Source organism: Nycticebus coucang, chromosome 12 (genome assembly GCF_027406575.1).
Source record: "Nycticebus coucang isolate mNycCou1 chromosome 12, mNycCou1.pri, whole genome shotgun sequence".
NCBI classification, from domain to species: Eukaryota; Metazoa; Chordata; class Mammalia; order Primates; family Lorisidae; genus Nycticebus; species Nycticebus coucang.
The window spans coordinates 18,223,203-18,249,335 of NC_069791.1; the positions used below are offsets into that span (position 1 = coordinate 18,223,203).

General features: G+C 51.0%; 1 protein-coding gene across 6 annotated transcripts in view; it reads left to right on the forward strand.

Moving 5' to 3' along the window:
* Positions 1 to 20,153: 20,153 nt before the first annotated feature.
* Positions 20,154 to 26,133, forward strand: part of HDAC7 (histone deacetylase 7) — a 36,281-nt gene continuing 30,301 nt past the window's right edge. For 3 of the 6 annotated variants that reach the window (XM_053554778.1, XM_053554781.1, XM_053554783.1), the window contains exon 1: positions 20,154 to 20,362. In XM_053554778.1, the coding sequence (XP_053410753.1) occupies positions 20,344 to 20,362 (19 nt within the window). In that variant the 5' untranslated portion in view covers positions 20,154 to 20,343. Of the gene's footprint in view, positions 20,363 to 20,417; positions 20,770 to 20,824; positions 20,992 to 26,133 lie in introns of those variants that run through there. The other 3 variants (XM_053554780.1, XM_053554782.1, XM_053554779.1) reach the window with 3 other exon arrangements.

The window sequence follows — 26,133 nt, forward strand, 5'->3', positions numbered from 1 at the left end:
GAAGGTGTTGCAAGTCAGGTTTCAGAGAAATATTCTCTGAAATGTAAACAAAAGAGCAAGGAATTTATGGGAGAGAGGTGGAGGGAGAAGTTGGGCTCAACGAAGGTCTCAAGCAACCTCCCTGCATGAGGCCTCTGAAGCTAGAATGGCCCTTTGGATTGTCCTAAGTTAAGTGAGGAAAATGGGCTCTTATGTTCCTGAATCAGTTAGTCATTGGATGCCAGCTTCCTCCCACACTCCCAGGAGATAATGTGACTTTAGCACGACCTTGACCTAGGTGGCTTTTTTCAGCCAAGGACCAGTAGGACTAAGGGGCGTTTTTTTCACATTTTGTATAACCAGGCAAGCCCTCAGAGAGTGAACTGCTCTGGCCTGGGGAGGGCTGGAAGAGTTCAGGCCTCCCCTGTGGCTCCATGGAGGGGGACCGCAACCGTTTCGAGAGCTACTTCCAAAGGAGGGTGTTCCCAGCCTCCTCCAAGGTACCGATTAGCAGATGCTGGTTTCCAGTCATCTTGAGCTTTACCACTAGGTGGGGCTACTGCCCCACGGGGACAGGTTTGAGCTACACAACTGCCTCTTCCCAGCCTCACACTCTGCCCCATGTTCCCCCTTTCCCTATCTCTGTGACAGCAGACTGAGATCCAGCAATGCTCCAAGTCCCTGCCACTGAAGGAACGTGGTGATATTTACCTCTCCTCATGCCAGGGACAGGGATGAGGGACCTGCTCTCTTGCTTCCCTGGCCACACCCGGGGTCACAACGACAGGAGAATCTGACCCGCGCACTGCTCAGCCAAGGCTCTCCTATGGGCCTCTGGGGCCTCTGAGCACTGTCTGCGCGGAGAGCACGGGAAGCCCTAGGTTCCTTCTGAGGTCCAGCCTGGTGGCGCCACCTTTCCGGGGCTCCCAAGCACGACACACCACTGTGCTCAGTGCTGGGGATACAGCAGTGAATAACACGGACACAGTCCAGAGGGAGGAAGCAGGACTAAAAACACGATTGCAAAGAGTGGGAACTGCAAAGCTTAGCAGTTAACAGCCCAAACTGCTGGGCCCCGTCCTGGCTCTGCCACTTGCTACTTGTATAAACTTACTGAATATTTTTAAGCCTCAGTTTCACATATAAGATGCCAACTATAGTAATACCCACCTCATAGGTTTGCTGTTGTGGTGGTGTCTGTATAAAGCATTGACCATAGTGCCTGCCACGTAGTCATCCACGCTGGCCAGCATCCTCATAAGATTGCAGGGTGGGGGGATAGCCAAGTAAGTTTTCATAAAGAAGGTGACGTTGCTTCCATGCTCTGAGCACTGATACTTGTGGAGTGCTGTGCAGTAGCCCCAGACTGGTCTTTCTGGCCCCTCTTCTGGAGCTCAGCCTCTGATGTTTTGAGGGCCTCCTGCTCTGTGAATTACCTGCTGGTCTGGGGGACAGTGTCATTGTGAAATCTGGCCACCAGGGGGCAAGTGTGCCACTTAAACGAAATTGGCCCCAACTGAAAGCTGCCTGGGAGAAAACTGTGGGAAAGAGATGGAAAGGTAGGAAGACAAATCTGAAACACATGGAACTCTACTTACCACCACCCCCAGCTTCTTTCAGTTATGTTCTTTCTTTGCCAGCATCACCCTCCACAATTAGCACCACCCAGATTTGCATATTACTGATCCGTAATTAATATCCATATTCTCTGGTAAGGAGTGGCTTATGGCCAGAGAAGGGGAATCAATACACGTTTCAAGAATCAGGTTTAAGTTTTACATTTGTTGCATCATTGAGTCTCGTTCATTTATCCCAGCGTTCATTGGAACCCCACTCCTGCGGTGAGGTATAAATCCCCCCAGGATCTCTCCATCACCAGCATCATGTGTCATTGGTCCAGATGCTGAAACTCAAGCCATCACCATATCCAACTACTTGCAGCTCTCTGAAACTGCAGGTCGGTGGCCTGCCTCTAAACCAGCCAATGGTTCTTTTAAAAATAAAGACCTGAAAGAACTTTTGCTGGCCAGTCATCATAGCTCACACCTGTAATCCAAATGCTTTGAGAAGCCAAAGTGGGAGTATTTCATGAGGCCAGGAATTCGACACCAGTCTGGGCAACATAATGAGATCCTATCTCTACACAAAATAAAAATTAAGGGTGGTGCCTGTGGCTCAGTGGGTAGGGCACTGGCCCCATATACCGAGGGTGGCAGGTTCAAACCTGGCCGGTCAAACTGCAAACAAAAACTAGTCGGGTGTTATGGCGAGTGTCTATAATCCCAGCTACTCGGGAGGCTGAGACAAGAGAATCACTTAAGCCCAAGAGTTGGAGGTTGCTGTGAGCTGTGACGCCACGACACTCTACCAAGGGCGACAAAGTGAAACTCTGTCTCTAAAAAAAAAGAAAGAAAATTTAAAAATGAGCTAGGTATGGTGGCTCATGCTTATAGTCAAGTTACTTGGGAGGCTGAGGTAGAAGGATCCTTCCAGTTCCAGGGTTTGAGGTTACAGTGAGCCCTGATTGCACCACTGTACTCCAGCCCAGGCAAGAGAATGAGACTCTGTCTTTATGAAAGAAAAAAGAACTTTTGGTCATGTAGGTTATATCTATCCATATTCATGTTAAAAATTAAAACTGAGAAAATTTGTAAATGTATTTTGAAATCTTTAAAAATGACAATGAATCTATTTAAAGCTAACATAAGTAACAGATTAGCACTGTGGGAAGCCAAGACAGACTGCTTGATCTCAGGAGTTTGAGACTAGCCTAAGCAACAGCAAGACTCCATCTCTAAAAACTAGCCAGGCATTGTGGCAGATGCCTGTAGTCCCAGCTACTCAGAAGGTTGAGGCAAGAGGATCACCCAAGAGTTTGAAGTTGCTGTAAGCTATGACGCCACAGACTCTACTGAGGGTGACAAAGTGAGACTTTGTCTCAAAAAAAAAAAAAACCAAAAAACTCAAAAAACATAAGTAACACAATTTTTTAAAAAATAGCCATTTCCTGGCTCGGCTCCCGTAGCACATTGGTTACGGCGCCGGTCACATGCACCTAGGGTGCTGAGTTCCAACCAGGCCTGGGCCAACTAAACAACAATGACAACTGCAACAAAAAAATAGCCGGGTGTTGTGGCGGGCACCTGTGATCCCAGCTACCTGGGAGGCTGAGGCAAGAGACTTGCTTAAGCCCAAGAGTTTGAGGTTGCTATGAGCTGTGACGCTACGGCACTCTACCGAGGGCGAGAAAGCAAGCCTCTGTCTCTACTGAGGGTGACATAGTGAGACTCTGTCACCAAAAAAAAGGAAGAAAAGAAAAGAAAAAAATACCCATTTCCCAAATAAAACCAAATTAATGATAAAAGAATATTTGTTTTACAGTTTTGCAAATCTCTTTACTATTTGGCTTAATGGAAGGCAGCCAGATTCTCATCCTGGTTTCTACATTCAACATGGTATAATACCACACGTCAAAGAAAACTCCACTGTACATTTGTGAATGAGAGTAGAAGGGAAATACTACCTTATTATTGTGAAAATAGTTTTAATTTTGGAGACTCCCCTGAGTCTCAGAGACCCAGAGGCGTGCCTTTGAATCTCCTGCTGTGCACAGTTCTACGTGATGTTTCCTGGCCCTGTAATGCCCTCTCCTTGTTCCTTATCCCCCAGTTTTCTCCACAAAACAAGCTCCTACTGCTCCTTAAGCTTCCAGCTCAGGCTTCATGTCTTTTATAAATTCTCTCCTTACCTTCGCCATCCTGTGCCCTGCCTCTGACTCGCCCCATTTGGGCAGAATTGCTCTCCCACTCTATTACAGCATGAAATGTACCTTGTAGTGTGTTTTAAATTTCTGTTTTTCCTTTGGGGCTCCCTACCCGCCTGGAACAGAGTAAGGATTTCATAAATGCATAAATGAACGGATAGATGAATACGACCCACTTCTGTTAGCATCTAAAAGATCAAATCTTCACGATAAATGTCAAGTTAAACGACTCTTCTTGGGTCCCTATCTAGAAAATGAAATGCAAACAGTCTTATGCAAATTTAAACACCTTCCCTTGAACTTTGGAAACTGAGAAGTTAAGTCCATGTGGCTTTAGAACCCACCTACTATCTCTCCTGCAATGTCTCCTATATCTCCCTCGGCCAATTTGTTCTTTGACCAAATGCAGAACTTAGATTTATCCCTATCCGTATTTATCTGATTTGATTTATCCCACGTTAACCTGTTCAAGTCTTTTGAATCCTTGTTTTGTCATCCAGTAGTCTGACCATCCCTTCTTGGCTTTGCATTTTTCAAACCTTAGGTCTGCAGACCCTGTTCAGAGATGATTAAGACAGAGCCAAAGACAAGGCCCTCTTGCAAGTTGACATTAGTGCATGACACTAATTCTTTGGTGCACTTGTTCAAAACCTCTCTGGGAAGGGAGGAAAAGAGGTGCGTAATGAGAGTTGAGTCTCAGGTGAGGGGAAAGACTCAGGCATCCCCAGGGATGAGGGAAGCTTGTCAGCGCTTCTATGGCTCCTCCCTTCTCAGGGCTCAACAGTCTCACCACCCCAAGTCTGACCAGACTCTTAGAGAATTAGGCCAGATCTGAGCCAGGGGTCAGAGAATCATAGTTATTTGAACTAGGACAGCAGTTCTCAACCTGTGGGTCGCCACCCCTTTGGGGGTCGAACAACCCTTTCACAGGGGTCGCCTAAGTACATCCTGCATATCAGATATTTACAATTACAATGAAATATTCAATCAGATATTTAAATTACAATATTTACAATTACAATTCATAACAGTAGCAAAATTACAGTTATGAAGTAGCAACAAAAATAATTTTATGGTTAGGGTTCACCACAACATGAGGCACTGTATTAAAGGGTCGCCGTGTTAGGAAGGTTGAGAGCTTCCTGATCCAGGAAGGAGTGAATCAAGTATCAAATTCCAAACTGGATTTTTCCGCAAACTCCATCTGAGCTGGACTCAGAGAAGAAAGGATACTAGTTTCTGCAAGGAGGACGGCAGAGAGATGTTCCAGTGAGACCCAGGAACGTGGGCAGAACTCTCCTTAGGCCGCCAGATCCTGGTGGGGAATGGAGAGGTCATACGTAACCCATTAGACCAGCAGTTCTCAACCTGTAGGTTGCGACCCACAGGAACTGTATTAAAGGGCTGTGGGATTAGGAAGTTTGAGAATCTCCGCATTAGATAGTCCTTGTTTAGCTCCATGAGGTCTCTCCACTGCCCTTTTTACTTGTACTCAGAACCCTGCTGGGCTTCTGGCAAACCCTGTGCCACCCTGACACAAACCCATCTAATTAAAAATCCTGTGGACACCTGTGAATATCTGTGGCACCCTGTGTGGGGTTAGGGCTTAGTTGAGGACAGGAGCTCTAACTTGATCAGTGCCTGGCTCCCATTTCCCCATTTGCCTACTAGAACGGCCACTTAGATCAAGAGGTCTGTCAGGGCATGGGCCCCTACATGGCTGGCCCAGCCCGGTAAGGACCATGAGCACCAGGTTAAGTGAGCCAGGGAAACCTTTAGCTTCTGTCTTAGATCCCCCCAACCCCACCGATTTAAATGTCTTACCCTCTTCTTCCCAGGAGCCCCAGGGGAGGGGAGTACTGGGGAGCAACCTGGGTGATAAAGGGGGGACGAGGAGAAGTGATAAGGGGGGGCGGGGAAGAAGACAGCTGCACTTCCTCCCTGATAGGGACCCCACCCCAAGGGGCTCCCTGGCTTGGGCTATGTTTACAGGAAGGACTCGAAGTTGTAGAAGAGTGGGGAGGGGTGGCGGGCAGGACATCTGTGGCTTCTGCAACCCTTTGCCTTGGAAGAAGACCCTTCTTTGTTCTGCACTGGGTTGCTTGTTGATTCACTCAGCAAATTGTTACCACACTCTTCCTGCCATCTCTGGCTGAGCTGGAGTCTGGCAGACTGAGCGCCATCACTCTCCCACCCTCTTTTCACTCCATTCCCTGGCCTTGAGGAAAGCATCTGTTAGTGAATAAGAGATGGACCTTAAGAGTAGGCCGTCCCAAACCTGACAGTGTCTCTCCCTGCTGTACGACCTTGGTGGGAAATGGCGTGAGCTCTCTGGGCCTTGGTTTTCTCATCTGGGAAAGATGATGTAGGGTCTTTGTAAAGACAACGTGAAGGAAGGCTTGCGGCATGCCTCCTGGCAGGGCCTAGTCTGGAGGTCAAAGCAGCACAAATCGCAACCCGTGGGAGTGGGCTTTGAACCCTGCTCTCCCACTTATTAGCTGGGGGATGGCTGGCAGTCCCGGACCCTCTCTGCGCCTCTCTTCTGTAAAGCGAGGGTGACGATGGCACTTACTTCATAGGAGTCATACGGAGCAAATGAGTTACCAGGTTTGAAATTGTGCCTGACATATAACCAAGTAATATTTGCCTTTAGTGCTAGAATTTTCATCTCCTCTGGGGATCCTCTCCTCTGGCTCGATATCCTCTAACCTGATATTCCCCTCCTCACAGCCAGCACCCACAATGCACACACATCCCAAGTCAGGGCTGGAGAAGGTGGAGGCTGGAACTCATAGGCCAGGCTGGCACTCCCCTGGGCTGTGAGGCTGGGGGCACAGGCCTTGCCTGGCATGGTGCCCCTAGCCCTCTGGCCCCCAGCTGCACAGTGAGGTGGGTGCAGTGTGGGGGACAGAGGGTGTGCAGCTTACCCCATTATCTCCTCCTGCAAAGCCTCCTCTGCCCGTTAACCCCAACCAAGATTAAAGCCCCTCAACTGTCTCCAACTGCTCTGATTCAGGGATAAGGCTGGACCCTCATCCCCATTGGCCTCATGGTGCAGAAGGGAGGCTTACTACTCCCTGGGAACTGGGGGTGGGGCTGGGGCTGGGGGACAGCTGCGCAGTGCGGTGTTTACAGGAAGGAGTTGCAGAGGAAAGCCAGCTCCTAACAGGGAAAGAGCCGAGTGCCCCCTGGGTCTCCCTCCTGGATCAGGGCTGTTCTTCGCTCCCTTCCTCCTTTCCTGTCTCTGCCTCTTGGTCTCTGGGCTGCCTCTGCAGTTTCTGCTTTTCTCTCAGGCTGCTCTTCCCCTGCCCCAGAGCCCCACACCTGGCTCCTCACATCAGATAACCCCTCCTGGCCCTGGCCTGTACCCCTCGCCTTCTTCCTCCCTGGCCTGCCCCACCTTGCAGCTCCCTGATCACCTAGAGGCCCCTGGGAGGGACAGGGAGGGAAACCCCAAAGCCTTGCTGGGTAATGAGGGCATGAGAAGACAACTCTTTCTACTCCCAGCACACGTGGGGAGCCCCCCCCCCCCAGTGGAAACTCTATACTCCAGTGCCTAGTAGGAAACTGTGAGGGGGAGGACCCAGGGACCAGGCCTTGGGGCAAGAGGAAAATCCAGCCTGACAAAGTGAGGGGGTTGGGGTTGCAGAAAGGGGCAGCCTCTGGGGTTGGGGGTTCCACAGCTTCCTGCTTACAGGCATAGAGAAGCTTCTTCCCTTTTCCAGGGCTTCCTGCTTGTGTGAGGTCAGCTCAAGTCCTGAGGCTACAGGCCTTCCCAGCAGAGCCTTCCTCTGGCAGGTCTGGGCTGGGGAGGTGGGTGGATAAAAGCTGGACCCGCCCTGCCCCCTGATCCTCAAGGAAGACCAAGCAGGGGTGGGGTGGTTGTAGGAAAAGAGGTGCTGAGATGAGAGACCCATGCAGGGCTCAGGACACAGGGATGGGGGTGAGAGCCAGGAGGGACACAGTGGGAAGTGGCGGCGGGGCCTAGGAGGGAGGGGGCAGGTTGGGGGTGCCCAGGAGCTGGAGGTTTTAATGCCTCTTGACAACAAATGAATCATAGGCAAATGATGTGGAAATGATGGCGTAAATAAAGATGTGTTATTTCAAGGCCCCTGTGTCGCTGTAGAAAGGGCGGGGGAGGAGCAGGAGGCTGCCCAGCTGGATGGTGCCTGTAGGTGGGGGCCCAGGTAGAGTTCCTGTCGGGGGTGGTGGAGGGAAGGGGGTGGAGGTGATGGCCCCTCAAATCTAATCTCATGTCACCTTCAGGGTGATATGAAACAGCAGGTGGCCAACCACAGCCAGAGCAGAGCAGCCCTCACACCTCCTAAGCTCCACAGGAGCCCCACCGTCCCACCCTCCCCTAACCTCCTCGGCTACTGTCACAGACGCAATGTTCTTCCAGCGCCCGCTCTTCCCTTCCCTTCATCCTTGGCCTTGTCCTCAGCAGGAACAAAGGAGACAGAGCACCCTGGAACCCAGACAGGGAATCTGGGGGGACCACCTGGCCCCAGACCCTTGTGGTGGGCTTTCTTCTAGTAGGACAAGGCTGAGCTAATACCCACAGCGACAGCCCCCTGGCATTGGACTGAGCTCAGCACGTTTACTTGCTAGATAAATGAATTCATGACTTCCTCATAGCCAAATCTCAGCTTCTGGTCAGCCCTCATCCCTGCTCCCCACAGCCCTCCACGATGCTGACAATCATTAAATGATCAAAAAAACACGTATGCTCATACCAACACACATCATCATTACCTATCACTGTATTTCTTCTTAATCTTTTCCTCCATGCCTATGTGATTTTTTCAATAGTTGCCATCATATCATAGGGCATGCACAAATCTATATTTTCCTTTGATGCTATGTTGCATTCATAAACATCTTTTTAACAGCATTGTAATTTTCTATTATGTGGAAATATTATAATTTAATTTACAATTTCTTTTTTATTTATTTATTTTTTTTTTTGGTTGTTGCAGTTTGGCCCAGGACAGGTTCGAACCCGCCACCCTCGGTATATAGGACTAGCATCCCACTCACTAAGCCACAGGCGCTGCCCTAATTTACAATTTTCTAATTGTGTTTGTTTCTAATTTTCCAGATTTCCATAATGGTAAGCATCATTATGCTCCTATTCCACTCCTTCTCCCCAAATTTTGGCCATTGAAATCTAGCTTAGGGTACACTGTGGGGTTATGGAGCCAAAGGGTAAGTAGATTTTGTAGCTCTTACTATATATTGCCACATTGATTTCATAAGTGGTTACGCCACTACCGACAGCACACACACTTCACCAGGTTCTCCCTGATGTTTGAGCACAGCACCTGCCTTCAACTCGTTTTAATTGACATCACTTTGATTACAATCAGGTTGAACGTTCCCCTACCTTTGCTTACGAGCTGTGTTTCCTCTTTCCTGGTAGAGTCTGTGTCTGTGTTTGAACTTTAGTGCGCTACTTTTTCAGTGCTTCTTAACAAGTTGTGTGAGCGCTCTTTATAAGAATGGTTTTAAAGCATTGACAATTGCAATCAAGTGCAAATCACTCTTTGACATTCTTTCCTACTTTGGATTTCCGTGGGATCCTTCCTCTAGCTTCTCTCTGACAGGCCTTCTCAACCCTCTTCTCCAGTTTCCCCTCCTCCACCCAACTGAAATCTTTGTTTTCTCGGATGTCTGTATTTTGCCATTTCCCCTCCACTCTCTTTCTCTCCTCTCTTCTCTCCTGCTCTCAGGTCTCATTCGTCCTGCAGCTTCATCCCTCACTGATCTCCGGGTCTTATTTGTACCTCACTCTTCTTTCTAGCTCCAGATAGCAACCGTCCACCAACATCTCGTAGTCCACCTGCCCAAAGCTCAAGTCTGCATTCCCCTCCACATTTGCTTCTCTTCCCATATTCCCTAACTTGGCTACCCAAATATTTTAGGGTTTAGGTTGTTTTGCAAAGGAGCAAGAGGAGGGTACAGGCGAGCAGACTCGAAGAGGAAATAGGAGTCTATCAGCCTTTAACTGAGAAGTGGAGGAAGCCAGTTGTCAGGGAAGATGCCACCTGTGACTCCGTTTCCTTGCCCACCTCTGTAATAGAAATGATTCCAGGTCTAGCGATGGATGCTTAAAAACCAAAGTGGGTAGTCACCCTCCTAGAGCAATCTCACCTTTACTGGCTTCCTCCTCCCTCTCTTGAGCTCCTCTCCAGAAAGGGACTGCAAGGAGTAAAGAAAAAGTTAAACTAGACAAGTCATCTAACCCTGCCATCAGCCACATGTGCCTGTCAAGCACCTGAAATGTGGCTAGTCAGAATCGAAATGTGCTATGAGTGTAATAAGATTTATACTGAATCTCAGACTTTGTATGGCAAAAGAAAGTAAAAGATGTCATTAATAATTTTTTATTTTGATTATGTATACTATCTTAGGTTAAATAAATAAACAATTTAAATAAATTTTGCCTATTTATGTTTACTTTTCTTTGGTGTGGCTACTAGAAAAGCTACACATGTGGCTCACGTTCTGTTTCTTTCAGACACTGCTGTTCTAGGCCCTGCCTGCAGGTGGAACATGGGACTCTAGCCTGAGGAGATAGGACAGTCCATGGCGGATACTGGCAGATGAGGGCCAGCCAAAGCTTCAACCAGATGTCTGCAGACAGACACCAAAGGATAGACTCTTGGTGACCAAACTCACCCAGGTAAAGCAAAGCAACATTTCCTGGATAATGCCTTCAGTCTTTGACTTTATGAGGGCCTATGAGTTGGGGCTTAGCTCTCCTGAGCTTGTCCCTGTAGATGCCAGAATCACTCAGAGCTTTGGATCTTCCTCATTTCAATAGTCCTTTGGGAGGTTCACTAGAGTCAGGCCCTGGACCCCTTTCCAGAAGTCCAAAGGCATTCTTCTTCCTATCTGGAGCCCTCTCTTCCCACCACTTGGGCATAGGCTGAGAAGAAATAAAGATGGAGGTATATTCAACTTGACCTTGGGCCTTTAGACACATTACCTGGGTTAAAGGCACATTTCGTGTTTCATTTCTGATGACCTCCCTTCCTGCTGTCTCACTGATAGGGGAAGAAGGGAAACAGGAAGGAGGAAGCAGGGGTGACAGGCATACTCCACTGGGCTGCTCTTCTGCCTCGTTCTGCCTTTCCTTTACCCCAGATGAGCCATAGGAGGGCACCAAGCTGTGCCCCCATTTGTGTGAGTCTACCCCTCCCTCTCCTGGCCTAAAGGACTCCACCTCTCCCAGGTCCTGGCTGGGATCCGAAGACTCTGGCAAGTGGGGGAAGGGGAGCCACTCCTACTTTCCCAGAAGCTGCTGCTGCCTCTTCCTGTTTTGCTAAACTTCTGGCTCTGGCCCCAAGGAGGGAGGGGAAGTCTCAAGCAGCTCCCGCCCCCCAAAGTTCAACCTTGTCCCCCTAGTCCTGTTAGCTAGTTATTTATAGCCCCCCAGGCCCTGTCTGAGGAGCTGGCTCGCTCCACACTCAAACGTCGGCAGCTGTGACCATTACCCCAGGGATGCAGCCAGATGTGCAGATCACGCCAGATGCGCAGTGCCAGGATTTGGAAGAGGGGCCAGGCCCTTTTCTGCAGTCTGGTGTAGCATCCTCTGCAGCCTAGTCCAGGCTCCACTCCCAGACACCATCTGGTTATTCTAGGTTGGGGAAGGTTGCACCTATTTTCCCGTTCCGGTATCCTGGGCAAGCTACCCTGTATGCCCTAGAAAGCTCAGTTTGGGCTATAGAGCTTTGCATGAAGTAGGTCAGAGACAGAAGAGACAGGATACTGCCTTTTTTCTATTACTAATGTTGGCATCGGAGCTCTGTACCTAACAGAGTGTGCGTCAGGCACTGTTCTGAGCACTTCATGTCCCGATCTCATCAGTCCTAGTAGCAACCCTAATATGGCAGGAGCGTCACACCCTCTCCAGATGAGGAAACCAAGTCTCCTGGAAGTTAAATAGCACGCCTAGGATTGCGTGGGGGCGGGGAGCAACAAACTCCAGCCCAAGCAGCCTGATCCACTTGCTGTTAGCCAAAATACACCACCACCTCTCTTTGTCCCTTCCTTCACATGTTTCTGCATGATCACTCAAAAGCTGGGGTAGAGAGCCCTGGAGCCCAGGCCTGCAGGCTGCCCAAGGGAAAGAGTGTTGTCTACACATCTCTCTCTGCCCTTCTACCCCCAGCTACTCAGGCAAAGCTAATGTGAGGGATCTGACCAGTCCAAGACTTCTAGAATCACTGTTCCAGTCTTACTCCAGTAGCTAGCACAAAGGGGTCCAGTAAGGGGAGAACCACTGCCTCATCCCACAGTGGCCCGATGATCTGTGGTGTCCCTTTCAGCCTGGAACTCTGGTGACTTTTTTTTTTCTTTTGTACATTTTTTTCCTTTTATTAAGTCATATACACATAGATCATAAATACATTTATGCATTTGTACATAATTGTACAATGTGTTGATTTTTTAATACACTTTGGAGTGCTTACATCAAACTAATCAACATAGCTTTCACCTCATTTACTTAATTATTGTGTTAAGACGTTTATGTTCTATTCTTGATAGATTTGACTTGTACCCTTGCAATATGCTCCATAGGTGTGGTCCCCCGTTTACCCTCCCTCTATCAAACCTTCCCACTCCCCTCCCATCCCCCTCCACTTCTCTCCTTTATCCTGGGCTATATTTGTGATCTTTCATAAGAAAGTGTGAGTGATTATAAATTGGTTTCATAAAAGTACTGAGTACACTGGATAATTTTTCTTCCATTCTTGAGATACTTTACTAAGAGGAATATGTTCCAGCTCCATCTATGTACACATAAAAGAGGTAAAGTCGGGCGGCGCCTGTGGCTCAGTGAGTAGGGCGCCGGCCCCATATGCCTAGGGTGGCGGGTTCAAACCCAGCCCCGGCCAAACTGCAACAACAACAAAAAAAAAAATAGCCGGGCGTTGTGGCGGGTGCCTGTAGTCCCAGCTGCTCCGGAGGCTGCGGCAAGAGAATCACGTAAGCCCAAGAGTTAGAGGTTGCTGTGAGCCGTGTGATGGCACGGCGCTCTACCTGAGGGCGGTACAGTGAGACTCTGTCTCTATAAAAAAAAAAAAAAAAAACGAGGTAAAGTCTTCATCTTTTTTTAAGGCTGCATAGTATCCCATATTTATACATATACCTTGCGATATACATATACCACAATTTATTAATCCATTCATGGGTCAATGGGCACTTGGGCTTCTTCCATGATTTGCCAATTATGAATTGAGCTGCAATGAACAATCTGGTGCAAATAACTTTGTTGCAAAGTGATTTTTGGTCTTTTGGATATACACCTAGTAGAGGAATTGCAGGATCAAATGGCAGGTCTACTTTTAGATCCCTGAGTATTATCCAATGAACTCCGGTGACTTTGAACCCACCATCTCCCTCCAACACACCATGTCATTCAAATTCCTCAGCTAACAGTTTTCTTTGCTGCAAGTTCTTTTCTTAGACTGTATCCTGTTCCTGGGACATAATGGATTCCTCAATTTATAGGAACTGTGACTTATGGTGCCTTTGTGCCTGAGAGCCTGCACAGTGCCTGGCACAGAATGGATGCTCAATAAATGGGAGTTAATAAAAAGGAGTATGGTGGTGATGGTGTGTGGGTGGGCAATGTTAAGGTCTTGGCAAGGACACCCTTGGTGGCCACCAGTTTAGCCACCCCCAGCCCCATTTCACCTTTAGCTCATTGCTCTCTTTCCTGCCTCCAGTCCCCTGACACATAGGTGCAAAATCCAAACCCACCCTAGAAGACACTCACAGGGGAAGAGAGGTGAGTATCCTTAGGCTAGGGCATTCTTTTTTTTTTTTTTTTTGAGACTGAGTCTCAAGCTGTCGCCCTGAGTAGAGTGCTATGGTATCACAGCTCACAGCAATCTCAAACTCTTGGGCTTAAGTGATTCTCTTGCCTCAGCCTTCCAAGTAGCTGGGACTACAGGCGCCTGCCACAACGCCTGGCTATTTGTTGTTGTTGTTGTTGTTGCGGTTGTCATTGTTGTTTTAGCTGGCCCAGGCCGGGTTCAAACCCGCCAGCCTTGGTGTACGTGGCTGGTGCCCTACCCACTGAGCTTTGGGTGCCGCCCAGGCTAGGACATTCTTTTTTTTTTTTTTTTTTTTGTAGAGACAGAGTCTCACTTTATGGCCCTCTGTAGAGTGCTGTGGCCTCACACAGCTCACAGCAACCTCCAACTACTGGGCTTAAGCGATTCTCTTGCCTCAGCCTCCCGAGCAGCTGGGACTACAGGCGCCCACCACAACGCCCGGCTATTTTTTGGTTGCAGTTTGGCCGGGGCTGGGTTTGAACCCGCCACCCTCGGTATATGGGGCCGGCGCCTTACCGACTGAGCCACAGGCGCCGCCCCAGGCTAGGACATTCTTAATGATCCCTCCTGGAGAGTCAGAGACCAGAGGTACATACCTCCAAATAGGAGCTATTGAGAGTTGTAGCCAAGTGGGATTGTGCTCTCCAGCCAACACAGTTGCTGGGGGGACAGGGGCTGTGCTGGGGAATATGGCGGGTAGAACACAGCATCCCTGCAGGGTCCCCCTGGAGCAAGTAATCGTGAGCTGGCTGCAGAAAGGCATTTTGCAGCTCGGATGGATTTCTTCTTGCTCACAATTAGAGTGTGGCCCAGTGGCTGCCTCCCTGACCATAATCTCTGCTGGCACAGGCATCTCTGGGCCGGCCAGCACAGACTATGGAAGGGGCACTGACCTAGAAGCCAGGAGGCCCGAGCTCTCAGCCTGCCCCAGCCCTGATTAACCATGTCATCTCTGGCAAATAACTTCTCCCTTGTGTTCCGTAAAAGGAGTCATTTCGGTCAGACCAGGGAGTCTCAAACCTAACCACAACTTAGAATTAATTACTTTAGGGTGGCAGATTCCTGGTAGATTCCTCAGAATCTAATTGGGTCTGTGATGGGGCTCAGAAATCTGTTTATCATGGGTCCTTTTGGGTGATCTCGATATAGTGTCAGATCTGGGGGATCCTACAGACCAGATAATCTTATAAAAACACTTGCAGCTCTTGGGAGCAAGGATTCTAGTAAGTGGTATGGCCACATCATGAGGTTTGCTGCTGTGGGGTTTTATCAGAGGGCAGGGGGCTGTTAATGTTATTACTATTTTGCTGCTGGCATTATTGTTACAGAAGGATATGGTGCTGGCCCCGTCTGCTTCTGTCAGGAACCAGGCTCTGGCCTAAGGGGGTCCTCATTTACCTCAGGGAGTGGGGATGGAAGGCTGGGTAGGCCCTCTTAGCTAGGGGCCCTTGCTTTCCCCCTCTCCTGGGTGGGGTTTGGCTGGACAGGCTTTGGCACTGACCTCTGGGGCTGAGGTCTCTCCCCACCTGTGCTCCTCCCCTACCTTCCCATCTTTGCTCTTAACCCTGGGACAGCTCCTTCTCCTCTTCCTTCCCTGACTTCCTCCCCAGGCTCCCTCTGATAGTGCCAACCTCATTCCTGAGCCTGGCTAATCTGTTTGCCACCCCCTGCCTGCCTCGCCCTTGCACATGCCACTCTCCCTACCTGGAATGTCACCCCCTCCCTGCTCCCCACACCACTTCAATTTTTGGGCTCTTTAAAGCCTACTTCAAGGCTCACCAGCTCCGTTCAGGCTGGGCTCTGCCCCAATCTGCTCAGCTCTTTCCTCTCACCATGTGCTCATTTATTCTCAGAATAACAGAATCAGAAAACTGCTTTCGCCTCAGGAAAATAAGTAGAGATTATCTCAACCAGCCCCCTCATTTGATAGATGAGAAAACTGAGGCCCAGAGATGTTGTGACTTGGCTAGGGTCTCACAGATAGACTGTTGAAATAGTTCGCTTTGTAAAAGGCTTTCAAGTATTTACGTGTTTGTTTCCTCAACATATCATGATCAATATGAGGGCAGGGGCTGTGTTTTTGTCTTTAGTGTTCTTTACTTCCACATTCTGGGGTTCTGGGGGGTGCACGTGTATTGTATATTTAGGGGCTAAAGTAAGCAACTGTGCATTGTTTATGGTATGAGGACAATAATTCTAAAACTCAACAGTGGTGGCAGCAACTTTGGCATATGTTATTCATGTGCTCTCAGACCAGCCCTCCGAGAAAGGTATCCAAAAAACTGTTATTTACAGAGCAGGAAACTGAGACTTAGAAAGGTGTTACCCAGAAAGTTAATGGCAGAACTGGGCCTACAACTCACGTTCCCTGATTCCCTGCCCCAGGCCCTGAGATCCAAGATGCTTCTCTTCCAGCTCCCTCTCTATGCTGCTGGCTGGGGACCTGGAGTAGTCAAGTGGGTGACCTTTACCATCTTTCCACCTCTTTGTCTTGGGGTTGAGGAGACCCTGTCTTTGGCTTCCTGCCCCTCCCTATCCTGTCCCAGTGCTTTCTCCTTGTGTCCCCCCACCACAGGGCTGGCACAAAGACACAGACACTTATACTCAGAACTGCAGGTGTCTAGGGCAACAGACCACAGGGGAAACCACATCACCTGCTGACTCTGTAGGGAGGTGGGGGCTGGGGAAAGACTTGCTTAGTTCTCTCCACCTGGTCCAATCCCCTCCTAACCTGATCTGTCAGGACTTGTAGCCATGCTGCAGCTTCTTCATTTATCCACTCAATTCTGGCCCAGAAGGATGTGGCACCTTTTGTCTCAGACCCTAAAATCCTAACTGGGGATCTGCCTGCCTGTACCTCCAAACCAATCTCCCCAACCCTACCCAGAATACTTATACAGCTCCTCTGATCCTGTGTGTGCAATGCAACAGAGAAAGGTGGGAAACAAGGAGAGGCTGCATGGCCAGGGTCAGTGAGGCAGGAAACCCGGCATTTGGAATCACCCGCATAGATCTGCTAAGACCTCAAGTAACAAGGCTACACTGGAGCAGGAGACACTGGCTATAGCTTCTCCATTGTTTATGACCTGCAAGGAAAAATTGCACAGGCTCTCAGTCAGATACACTTGGGATTATGTCACTTACTGGCTCTGTCTTTCTGAACTTTAGTTTGCTCCCTAAAACAATGGGGTTAATAATGAGATGTAAATCAAAGGGCCTTGAACAGCATGTGATACGTAGGAGCTGTTCAATAAATCCTTCCTTCTTTGCACTTCTTATATCTGGTTCCATGAAACCCTTTATTTGGAGTTGGAGACCTACACTCCTCTATTCATCCAAAACCCTATGAATTGGCATTTAACCTCAGACCCAGAAACTGGAACACAAGACAAACCTCAACCCAACTCAATGCAATGGCTATCTGTTGAGATTTCACTAAGGCCTTGGGAAAGGAATACTTTTTGGTTCACTTCATGGGGACAATGTAGAATATATGCTGATACAGGGATGAGTTGTGGCTGTGGCCCCCATATCTGGAAGGCTGGAACAGAAGGGGTCTCAGTGCTCCGAGGTTTAGACTAGACAAGTGTCTGGACCTTTAAATCCTGGCAAAAAGTAGGGTACCCAATAATATTTGTTGAGTGAATGAATGGCCCCGTCACTTAGTAGTTGTGCAACTTTGGTCAGGGCTAACTTTTATGGGTCATACTTTACTCACGAGCATAACAAAGATTATTGTTAAGAATAAATGATCTAATGTTTGCCAAAGGGATAGCAAGGACTGCTACCCAGTAAACAGTTGGTAAATAGTAGCTAACTACAGAAAGGAGAAGAGAAGGAAAAAGAGAAGGTCAAGTAGGCCCAGAGCCCCAAAGGGAAGCAGAGGGGGTGCCTTCAGGCTTCGCGCTGGCTGGAGACTCCAGGGAAGACTCAGAAACCCAAGGCAGGTCCTCTGGGGTCAGTCTCCTCTGTTAGGTGTTCAGCTGAGCAGGCTGTGAGAGGCCTGGACTCAAGAGCCTTTAAAAAAAAAAAAGCTTCCCATGGTAACAAGGCTAGAGGAGAGGGAGGTAGCCTGCATTTTTCTGTCTCATGTCTCTAAGGGTTCCTGGAGGCTGTCTAATGCATCCTGGCAGGGGACAGGTGACTTAGAAAATGGCTTAGAACTTTGGGGGAGGGGCTGGAGGAATGGGAAGGGAAGGCAAGAGAAGAAGGGACATGTCCAGCTTTCCCAATGCAGGTCACGCATCTTATCTTTCTATGTTTTGGAGGCAGTGAGTACTGGTGTGTGTAGAAAGCCACATACTAGGTACTGTGGGAACAGACAGACAGGGAGACCCCCTTTTCAAATCACTCAGAACTTAGTGATCAGGTTAAAAAGAGAAAGAAGACTCATAAATACATGCATGATGCATATAGTAGAAAGAGGCAAACAAGGGCCTACCTTTAGGAGAGCTACAAGAGAGCTAGGAGGGCATATATATGTGGGGCTAGGGGAGAGGCTGGGGGGTCTGTAGTAACCAAGTGGTTTTTCTGGAAGCTGTGGATGCCAAGGAGGGGATGGAAGGAGGGAGATCTGATTTGGAAATGAAGGCTAGGGTGACATACCTGAGGGGAAGAGCATGGGTCTTGCAGACTCAGCATAGGTAGGTATGGGGTGAAGGAGAGTACTGGCGGCTTCTAACTGGAGGATGGTCCTTGAAGGTCATGAACACCTGTCCCAATTCCACAAATAACACACAGCAAATTTGAATTCTGTGTAAGATACTACAAGATATGAACCCATGACTAAGACAGTTGTTGTGTTTGGGGACATCCCATCCTCAATGCTCTTGGGGAAGGAGGAGAGTTGAAACAGGTAGACTAGGTGGGTGAAGGTCAACGTACAGAGAAAAACCGACACAGTTCTGGGGTGGGATTCTTTAAGGGAGGGGAAGAGTTCCTCCGGCTATGGAAATCAGGGAAAACTGCTGGAGAAGGTGGTTTAGGTTGTGGCCTTGAGGACTGGAAAGATTTCAAGAGGAGAAAGGGACTGGAGTGGACATTCACTTTAGAGGGAACATCATGAGCCAAGGCGAGGGAATGGGAAAGTACAAGGTTATGACTGAGAGCAGCTAGCAGCCCTGAGCTGTGCCTGAGGAAACCAGAAGTCTCAGGCCAGAAGTTCACACCCAGCATGGCCAAGCCCTCCTAGGCAACCGTGAATTCTTGCTTCCTATCTGACATGACACTCCCTCTGGGTCTGCCTCAATTTCTCCTTCTGAAGACTTTTGAAGTTCCTACCCTGTTTCTCCGAAAGTGTGCTCTGAAAGATGTGCTAGGTCTTATTTTCAGGGGATGTCTTATCTTTCCCGTAAGTAGGTCTTATTTTCAGAGGATGTCTTATTTTCGGGGAAACGGGGTAGTATAGTAGAAGGCAGGATGGGATCATAGGGAAGCTGCTACTTGCCTTCCAATGGCCTGTCTCACACTACAGGAGAGCCCAGCTTTCCAGGGCTGTGGACCTCTCCCCTTCCCAGGAGCAGCTGTGCTTCTGTCCCAGCAGATTGCTGGAGGCAGACATGGCTGATAGGCTAGGCCAGGAAGCACAATGGCAAGGTCCTCAGCCCCTGACCCCTTCATCTGACCTCTCTCCAGCTAAAAGGGGGGTGGGAGAGGCAGGGAGGGCTTCTGCATTAAGCCGGCTGAGTTTATTAGCTGAGGGAGGGCTGGAGGCGGCTGCATTCCGACTCACAGACTGGAACATTTCTATGATCCGCTGTAATGCACTGGGGGACACTGGGCACATTGCTGAAGTTTGACTCATAGGGACCGGGAGGGAGAAAGGAGGGAGGTTGTGGAGGGAGAGCAATGGGAGGAAGAGAGGAAGAGGAGAGGAGGGAAGGAAATCCCTTGAGAAATTTCTTTAAAAAATTAAAACTTTCAAAATCCGCACCAGCCCCACCCCGTTTTTCTTTTAATAGGAACAGGCTGGACCCTTCTGTTCCCCTCAGCAGGCATGGTGGGGGTGTGTGTGTGCCAGTGGGGGAGGGCTGGGCAGTGATTCAAATCAGATCCTGGAACTTTTCTGAGGCAAGTAGTGCGTTTGTGTGTGTGTGTGTGTGTGTGTGTGTGGTTGGGGGGGTGTCCGTCTGGGATTCCTTGCATGGGAACAAGGACTCCACGCGTGTCCAGCTGTCCCTATGTGTGGCTGTCTGCTAGCAGGCTGTACGTGTACGTAGGGGTGGGCACGGGGGTCCTTCCCAAAGCCACGGTGTGTGTCTGCCTCAGGGATCCTGGCCCTGTGTAAACATGGATGCATGCTCGTGTACGTAGTGTGTGCGATAGTGCGTGCGCTCAGGTATCCGGGTTTCCGGGAATTGTGCGCGGGCCGGAGCGCCGCGCGGCGACCGGGGCGCGGGGCCGCGGCCGGCGTTCCGGGTTTGGCGCAGCCTCCCGGGCCGCGCGCTGTGTCTGCGGCCCGCCTGTGCGCCGCGCGGTGCAGTCTGCCGGGGTGGTGTGTCCCAGGGCCGCGAGCGCCTGCCCCCTCCCTCCCCTCCCCCTTGGCCCGCTCTCAGACTCAGATAAAGCATTTCCTTCCATTGTCATCCTACCCGGCCGGCCGGGCTGCCAGGGCCCTCCCCCTCCCGGCCCCCTCCCTTCCTCTCGCCGTCTCACAGTCGCTCTGCAGCCTCCGGCGACTGGGGGGATGTGAGGCCGGCGCCCCAGCCCCCCGTCCCGCCATGAGCCCCCCGCTCTGAGGGCCCCGGCCCCTGGATGCACAGCCCCAGCGCCGGTGAGTACGGGGCGGACGCCCCCCCTCCCCGCCCTGCGCGCAGCACCCAGCGCCGCCCGCACAGGCTCGGGCTCCGGCGCGAGCTCCCGCCCGGGCTCCGAAGGGCCCCGCAGGCCGGGCCCGCCGCGTACCCCCCGACCGCGCCCGCCCCGCCAGGCTCAGCGGGACTCCGGCTGGTTCTCCGCCGGGGCTGGTTCCGGGGCCGGAGGGCCCCGGCCTCCCGTGGGGCGTCCACATCCGCCCGCCCTGGGGCAGCGACAGGCCCGAGGGAGGGAGTTGGAGGCCCCGGGTCGCCGGTGCGCGGGACCGATGTTCCATCACCCCCACTCCCGGGGAAGACAAGCCGGGGGACCCGGAGCGAGGACTGCCGCCGTGGGCCGGAGATGGGGCGGTGCTCCCAGCGGAAGGTTTGGAAGTGCGAGGGTAAAGGGCAGGACCCACAGAGTTGGGGCCGGGCTTGTGGGGCTGGACATCAGCGCCCCCATCCCGTGGAACCAGGCAAGGCCTTACTCAGATCCTTGGGCGGGCGAAAGCAGTCACCCCTGGAGGGGTCCCCAGCTGGGAGGTTTCTCTGAGCATCGCCCACCCACCCTTGCTCCCCATCATGGTGAAGAGACACCTGTGCCCAAGTGAGCTGTGGAGGGTACTGCCGGCAGGGGCGCGGGGCGGGGGGGACCACAGACTCCGCGCACTGAGGGGTGGGGACAGGATGTGCACCCCTAGGCCTGGGGTCTGTTGATGTTGGGGAGTGTAAGAGCAGGCGGCCAACATGGCAGCCGAGCCGGGTTCCCACGACCAGAATTTCTAGCACTATGGGCTGGGAGACAACCCTCTGGGGCCTGCAGGCCACCCCATGACCCCATCTCCACCCCCCTCTCCCATTTCTTCCCCTCTGGCTGCCGGTTTGGGTCTGACTCGCCAGCCCTTGCTGCTCCCCATTCCTTGTCTCTGCTGGCTGTCCTGCATACCTGAAAGCTCCCCCTGTGTCTCGACATGGGCTGTCTTGCTGCTAACTCTCCCTGCATACACCCTTATTCAACATCTGCCTGAGGCCACCAGTAGCTGCCTGTTTCTAGGGTGAAAATCGGGCACCAGTCCTTAGCGCCCCTGCTGGGACCTCAAGATCTAGACTCACCAGCTCGCCTGTCTCCGGGACATGCACCTGGAGCCATGGGGACATTCCTCAAGACCCTTGTCTAGCCTTTGGGCTAAAAGAAAGGAGACTGATTCAGATCCCTCCCCTCTAATGGGCACTTTGGTGGCCCATTTCTCCCCAACAGGACCCCATAGGCCACTTAGGCTGCTGAACATTCTTCCCTCCTCACACCAACCCTCTTATCCCTTTCCCAGGCTCCTTCAGCTCCTTATTGCTTAGTTTTTCCTTCTTCTCACTGCCTGCTCTCTGCTCCCTCTACATACCTTATTAGTAATTTTCTTCTCTGTAGTCACTTCTCTGGGAAACTGAGGCACAGAGCAGTTCCACTGTGTTGTACCGAGTGAACCCAAACTGGACCCAGGACCTGGACCCACTGGGACTGGTCCCCTGCATTTGGTCTATTGATGTTTCTCACTGCCTAGTGGGGCCAGGCTCAAAGTCAAGCTCAAAGTTGCCTCCTGTTCAGCTGCACCTGAGCGGTCCCAGAGTAGTGCTCTCCTGAGGCCTCTGCGTCCTTTAGCTCAAGCCCATTGGGTGTGTGTGTCTCTGGCTACTAAGTCTTTAGCTAGGATCCAGGGACAGAGAAAGTTGCATATATCAGCTGGTCACTCCATTTTGATACTCAAGCTCAGTTTCCCCATCAATAAAATGAGGAGAAAATTTTAAGCACACAGAGCAGGAGAGGTTGACTAGAGATGAATCAGTGTCCTGTGTGGGTACTACTATTTTCCTCCCTGCTTCCCTTAGGGATAATGGACCTCAGATTTAGTCCTTGACGGCTTCTGGGTATCAGAGTTGGAACTTTCTCAATTCTGATATAAATCCCTTGGGCAAATGAGAAGCTCAAGTGTGATGGGGTAGGGACAGGGACCCTCTTGTAGCTGTGGACATGCTTGCCCAAGGACTTGGAAAACAGAAGCCTATGTTACCTCCACCTCCTCCTTGTCTTCTTCCTTCTGGCCTTTCATTAAGAGCTGGTAACTTTGAAGTTGGCAGGGGCCTGAGAGAAGATGAGCTAATAATGCAAGGCCTGGGGTCACCCAGCCAGGGACTGGCAGGCAGTGCAGGGCCTGAACCTGGCCTTCTGACTCTGCCAGTGCCCATTCTCCCAGCCTTCCCCCACACCCTGGCCCTTCCCAGCCAGACAGGGGTCTGGGGCCTCCAAGAGGGCGTGGGGTATTACTGGAAACAGGGCCAAAGAGAGGCCTGGGGCTGGGGGGAGGGCATCTGTCCTCCCCCAGGCTCCAGGGACTGGACTGTACATTTGTGTGTGTTGGATTTGTTCCCTAGATGGGGCACTTCCTCTGGGGCAGGAAGCTTTGATTTCCTGTGGAGTGGGGGTGTTGGTAGGGATTAGGAGTTGGGGGGCTCAGCTCTGGGCCATCCCTGATGTTGTTTGGAATCACAGAGGGTGAGAGTTTCTACTTATGGCTGCTTCCCCCAACCCTGGGGAGGCAGGAAGGAGAGCCTTGGTGAGGAGGCCCAGGTTGAGGCTAGAGGAGGCTTTGAGGGCAGTGAGATGGGGGGTGGGCAACACAGCAGGAAGCCTGGTCAGCAGGTGACCCTGCCGGGTATTGTGTTTCCTTGTAATATTTCCCCCTGTTTCTGTGGTAACCTTCCCTGGGGGCCCCAGGCCTCAGGGCTGCAGGAAGGTGCCCCCAGACAGCCCTTTCCTTAGAGACCTGAGTGAGTATTAGGAGGAGTCCCCAGATCTAGCCACCTCCTTAGCTCTTTTTGCTCCAGAGGTCCAAGGCTTGGGAACATAGGCAAGTGGCCTGAGTGAGAACACTGACTTGGGGGCTGGGTGGGGCCCTTTGTGGGAAGGGGAAAGGGGGGGGGTGCTGGGTTTGGGTCTCTGGGCTCAGCCTCTGCCTCCCCTCAGCCCATCTCTCTAGTGTCCTTCTCCAGCAGCCAGCCCCTTACAAGGGGGAGGTGGACAGCATGCTGCCTGGAGTGAGGGTAGGGGTGGGGGAGGCAGAGGCGCAGAGATGTTTTCATCAGCAGAGCATAGCTCCTTTGTCCTGGACCAGTTCCCAGAGGCAAAATAAATTCAGGGTAGTATCTGTTTAGTGTGGGTCAGCATGTGATATGTGTGAGCTGCACACTGGGTGTGTGGTAGGAAGCAGTGCTTGTGTACATTGATGTGGTGGTTCCTTGGCAATTTGTGATCCATTGGGTGGCTCTGTATTGGGTGTCTGGGAAGGATGCATCACCTATATGGAGTGCACCTGTTCATTTATGGCCCAGCGTGGATCATATGGAATACATGGATGTGTTTCTAGGGGGTTGTATACCTGTGCAGGAGTGGCTTTTTAATAGAAGTCTAGATGTCAGCTTATAAAATGCCATCTCATCCGTGGTCCTCAAATGCCAATTTCTGGACCATTTGCTTCAGAGTCACCTGGAAACTGTCTAAAAATAAAGATCTAGCTAGGTACCATGGCTCACACCTATAATCCTAGCACTCTGGGAGGCTAAGGCAGGAGGATCCCTTGAGCTCAGGAGTTTGGTGAGCCTGAGCAAGAGCAAGACCCTTGCTCCAGCCTGAGCAAAAGCAAGACCCCCGATACTTGTAGCTCCATCTACTCAGGAGGCTGAAGCAGGAAGATTGCTTGAGCCCAGAAGTTTGAGGTTGCTGTGAGCTATGATGAGGCCATAGCACTCTAGCTTAGGCAATGGAGTGAGAGTCTGTCTCAAAAAATAATAATAATAATAATAATTGATTAAAAAGTAAATAAATAAAAATAAAGATCCTTAGGCACCATTCCAGACCAAATTAGTCAGAACTTATAAGAGTTGGGTACAGGAATCTGGATTTTGGCTTCAGGTGATTTTGGTGCAAAGCTATGTTTGAGAACCACTGATCTGGGCCAAACTCTTCATTTTTCTTTTGAGAAGACACGTCATTTATCCAATGTTCAGAGCTGTTAAGAGGAAGAACCAAGATAAAAGTCAAAAACTTCTCATAACTGTCCAGGACTCAGTGCATGCCAGGCCCATTTGTGTGTGTGCACACACTGTGTGATGGAGTGGGCCAGACAGGGTTGGTGCAGGTGCCACCTCTGCCCGGGGCTGATCTTTCCCTTGGGGTCCTAGCTTTGCCCACCTTGCTGTTCCTGTTACATCCCGCTTCAGCTTCCTTGGGGAAATCCTGGAACTGTGGAATGTCAACCCTAAAGGTCAACATGGGCAATCAGGGAGCCCCATTTTCTGAGCCAGTCATTCAGCAATTCATCCATACATTGGATCCTTGCTGAGCCTTGTGGTGTGCCAGGCACTGGGCGCAGAGGCAGTGAACACACAGGTGCAACATCTGACCTCAGGGAACTTCCACTCTAGTGGAAAAGACAAACAGAACAAGTAAGTGGGTAGAGGAATGTGTCTACATGAGTAGTTACACACTGTGATAAGCCCCAAGAAGGAAATGAACACTGTATAGCCATAGAGAATAACAAGGTGACACTTCCTTAGATAGGGTGGCCAGGGGAGGCCTGCCTCAGCAGGTGACAGTGATGCCTTCTCTTATCTCCCCAGACTGGGAGTGAGCCATCAGAGCCTTTAGGGCTATGCTTGGGAACTACCTGGGTCCAGGTCATGGGCCTGGACTGAGCTCTACTCTTCAAGTAGCCCTTAAAGATTGGCAGAGGGGAGAGAAGAACAGGGAACAGCACAGGATGAGACTGAGGCGGCTCCATTGTGAGGGGAGCAGCCATTTTCCTTCATGAGGCTGAGTCCAGGGCCTGTGGCCATACTGAACGTGGAACCCTCAAGTACTACCCTGCTCCTGGCCCTCCTGCCTCACCTTCCTCCTGCCTCATTCCCTTCTTCCCCGTGTCCCCACTCAGGCAACTGCTGTGCAAGATCTTTCCTCTCTGGGTTGAGCCTGCCTGTCTGCCTCTCTGGCCACTGGGCTTTATCATCACTGTGAAGAAAGGGGGCCACGTCTTAGAGAGGTCCCTGGGAAAGAGGACAGAGCCAGAAAGAAGAGCCAGGGGCTGAGAGAGCTCAGGGCCCAAGAGAGGGCTGAGTCTGGTGCCCTGAGGGTGCAGGACAGGAGAGAGATGTGAGGAAGACCTGAGTCCAAACTGCCCTTTGCCTGGGCTCTCCTGGGCCCTGGGTATCTGCTGCCCAAACTTGGTGAGACTGACAGCAGAGGGGCAGATGGTCTGGTTCAAGCCACCAGCTCTACATCCGCTAAAAGGACATGCTCCCTCCCGTCCACCTGCAGCCCTGCCCCTTCACCCTTCCCTCTGGAGGTTCACTTTCGCATTAGCAACCAGGCCAGTGGCCTTCCGACCCTCTCACCTCCAGCCTCTTCTCAAGTAAGGTTTCTCCTGGGAGCTTCAGGCTGCAAGAGGGTGTGGCCAGGCCCTTTCCTTAGAATATTAGAGGAGCCCTCAAAAAAGAGAGAGGCCAGTCTGCTCTCCTCTCCCTGCACACTGCCAGCACTGTCCTTCCACCCAGGGCTGCTCTTCCCCCAGGCTCCCAGGCCTTCCCTGCCCTAGCTCCACAGCCCAACAGCAGGGTGGGGAGGGGACTTTTCCTAATGATGAGAGCCCTGGCTAAACTCACCGTCCCCACCCTGTCTCCACACCACTTCCTTTTTCCTCCATGT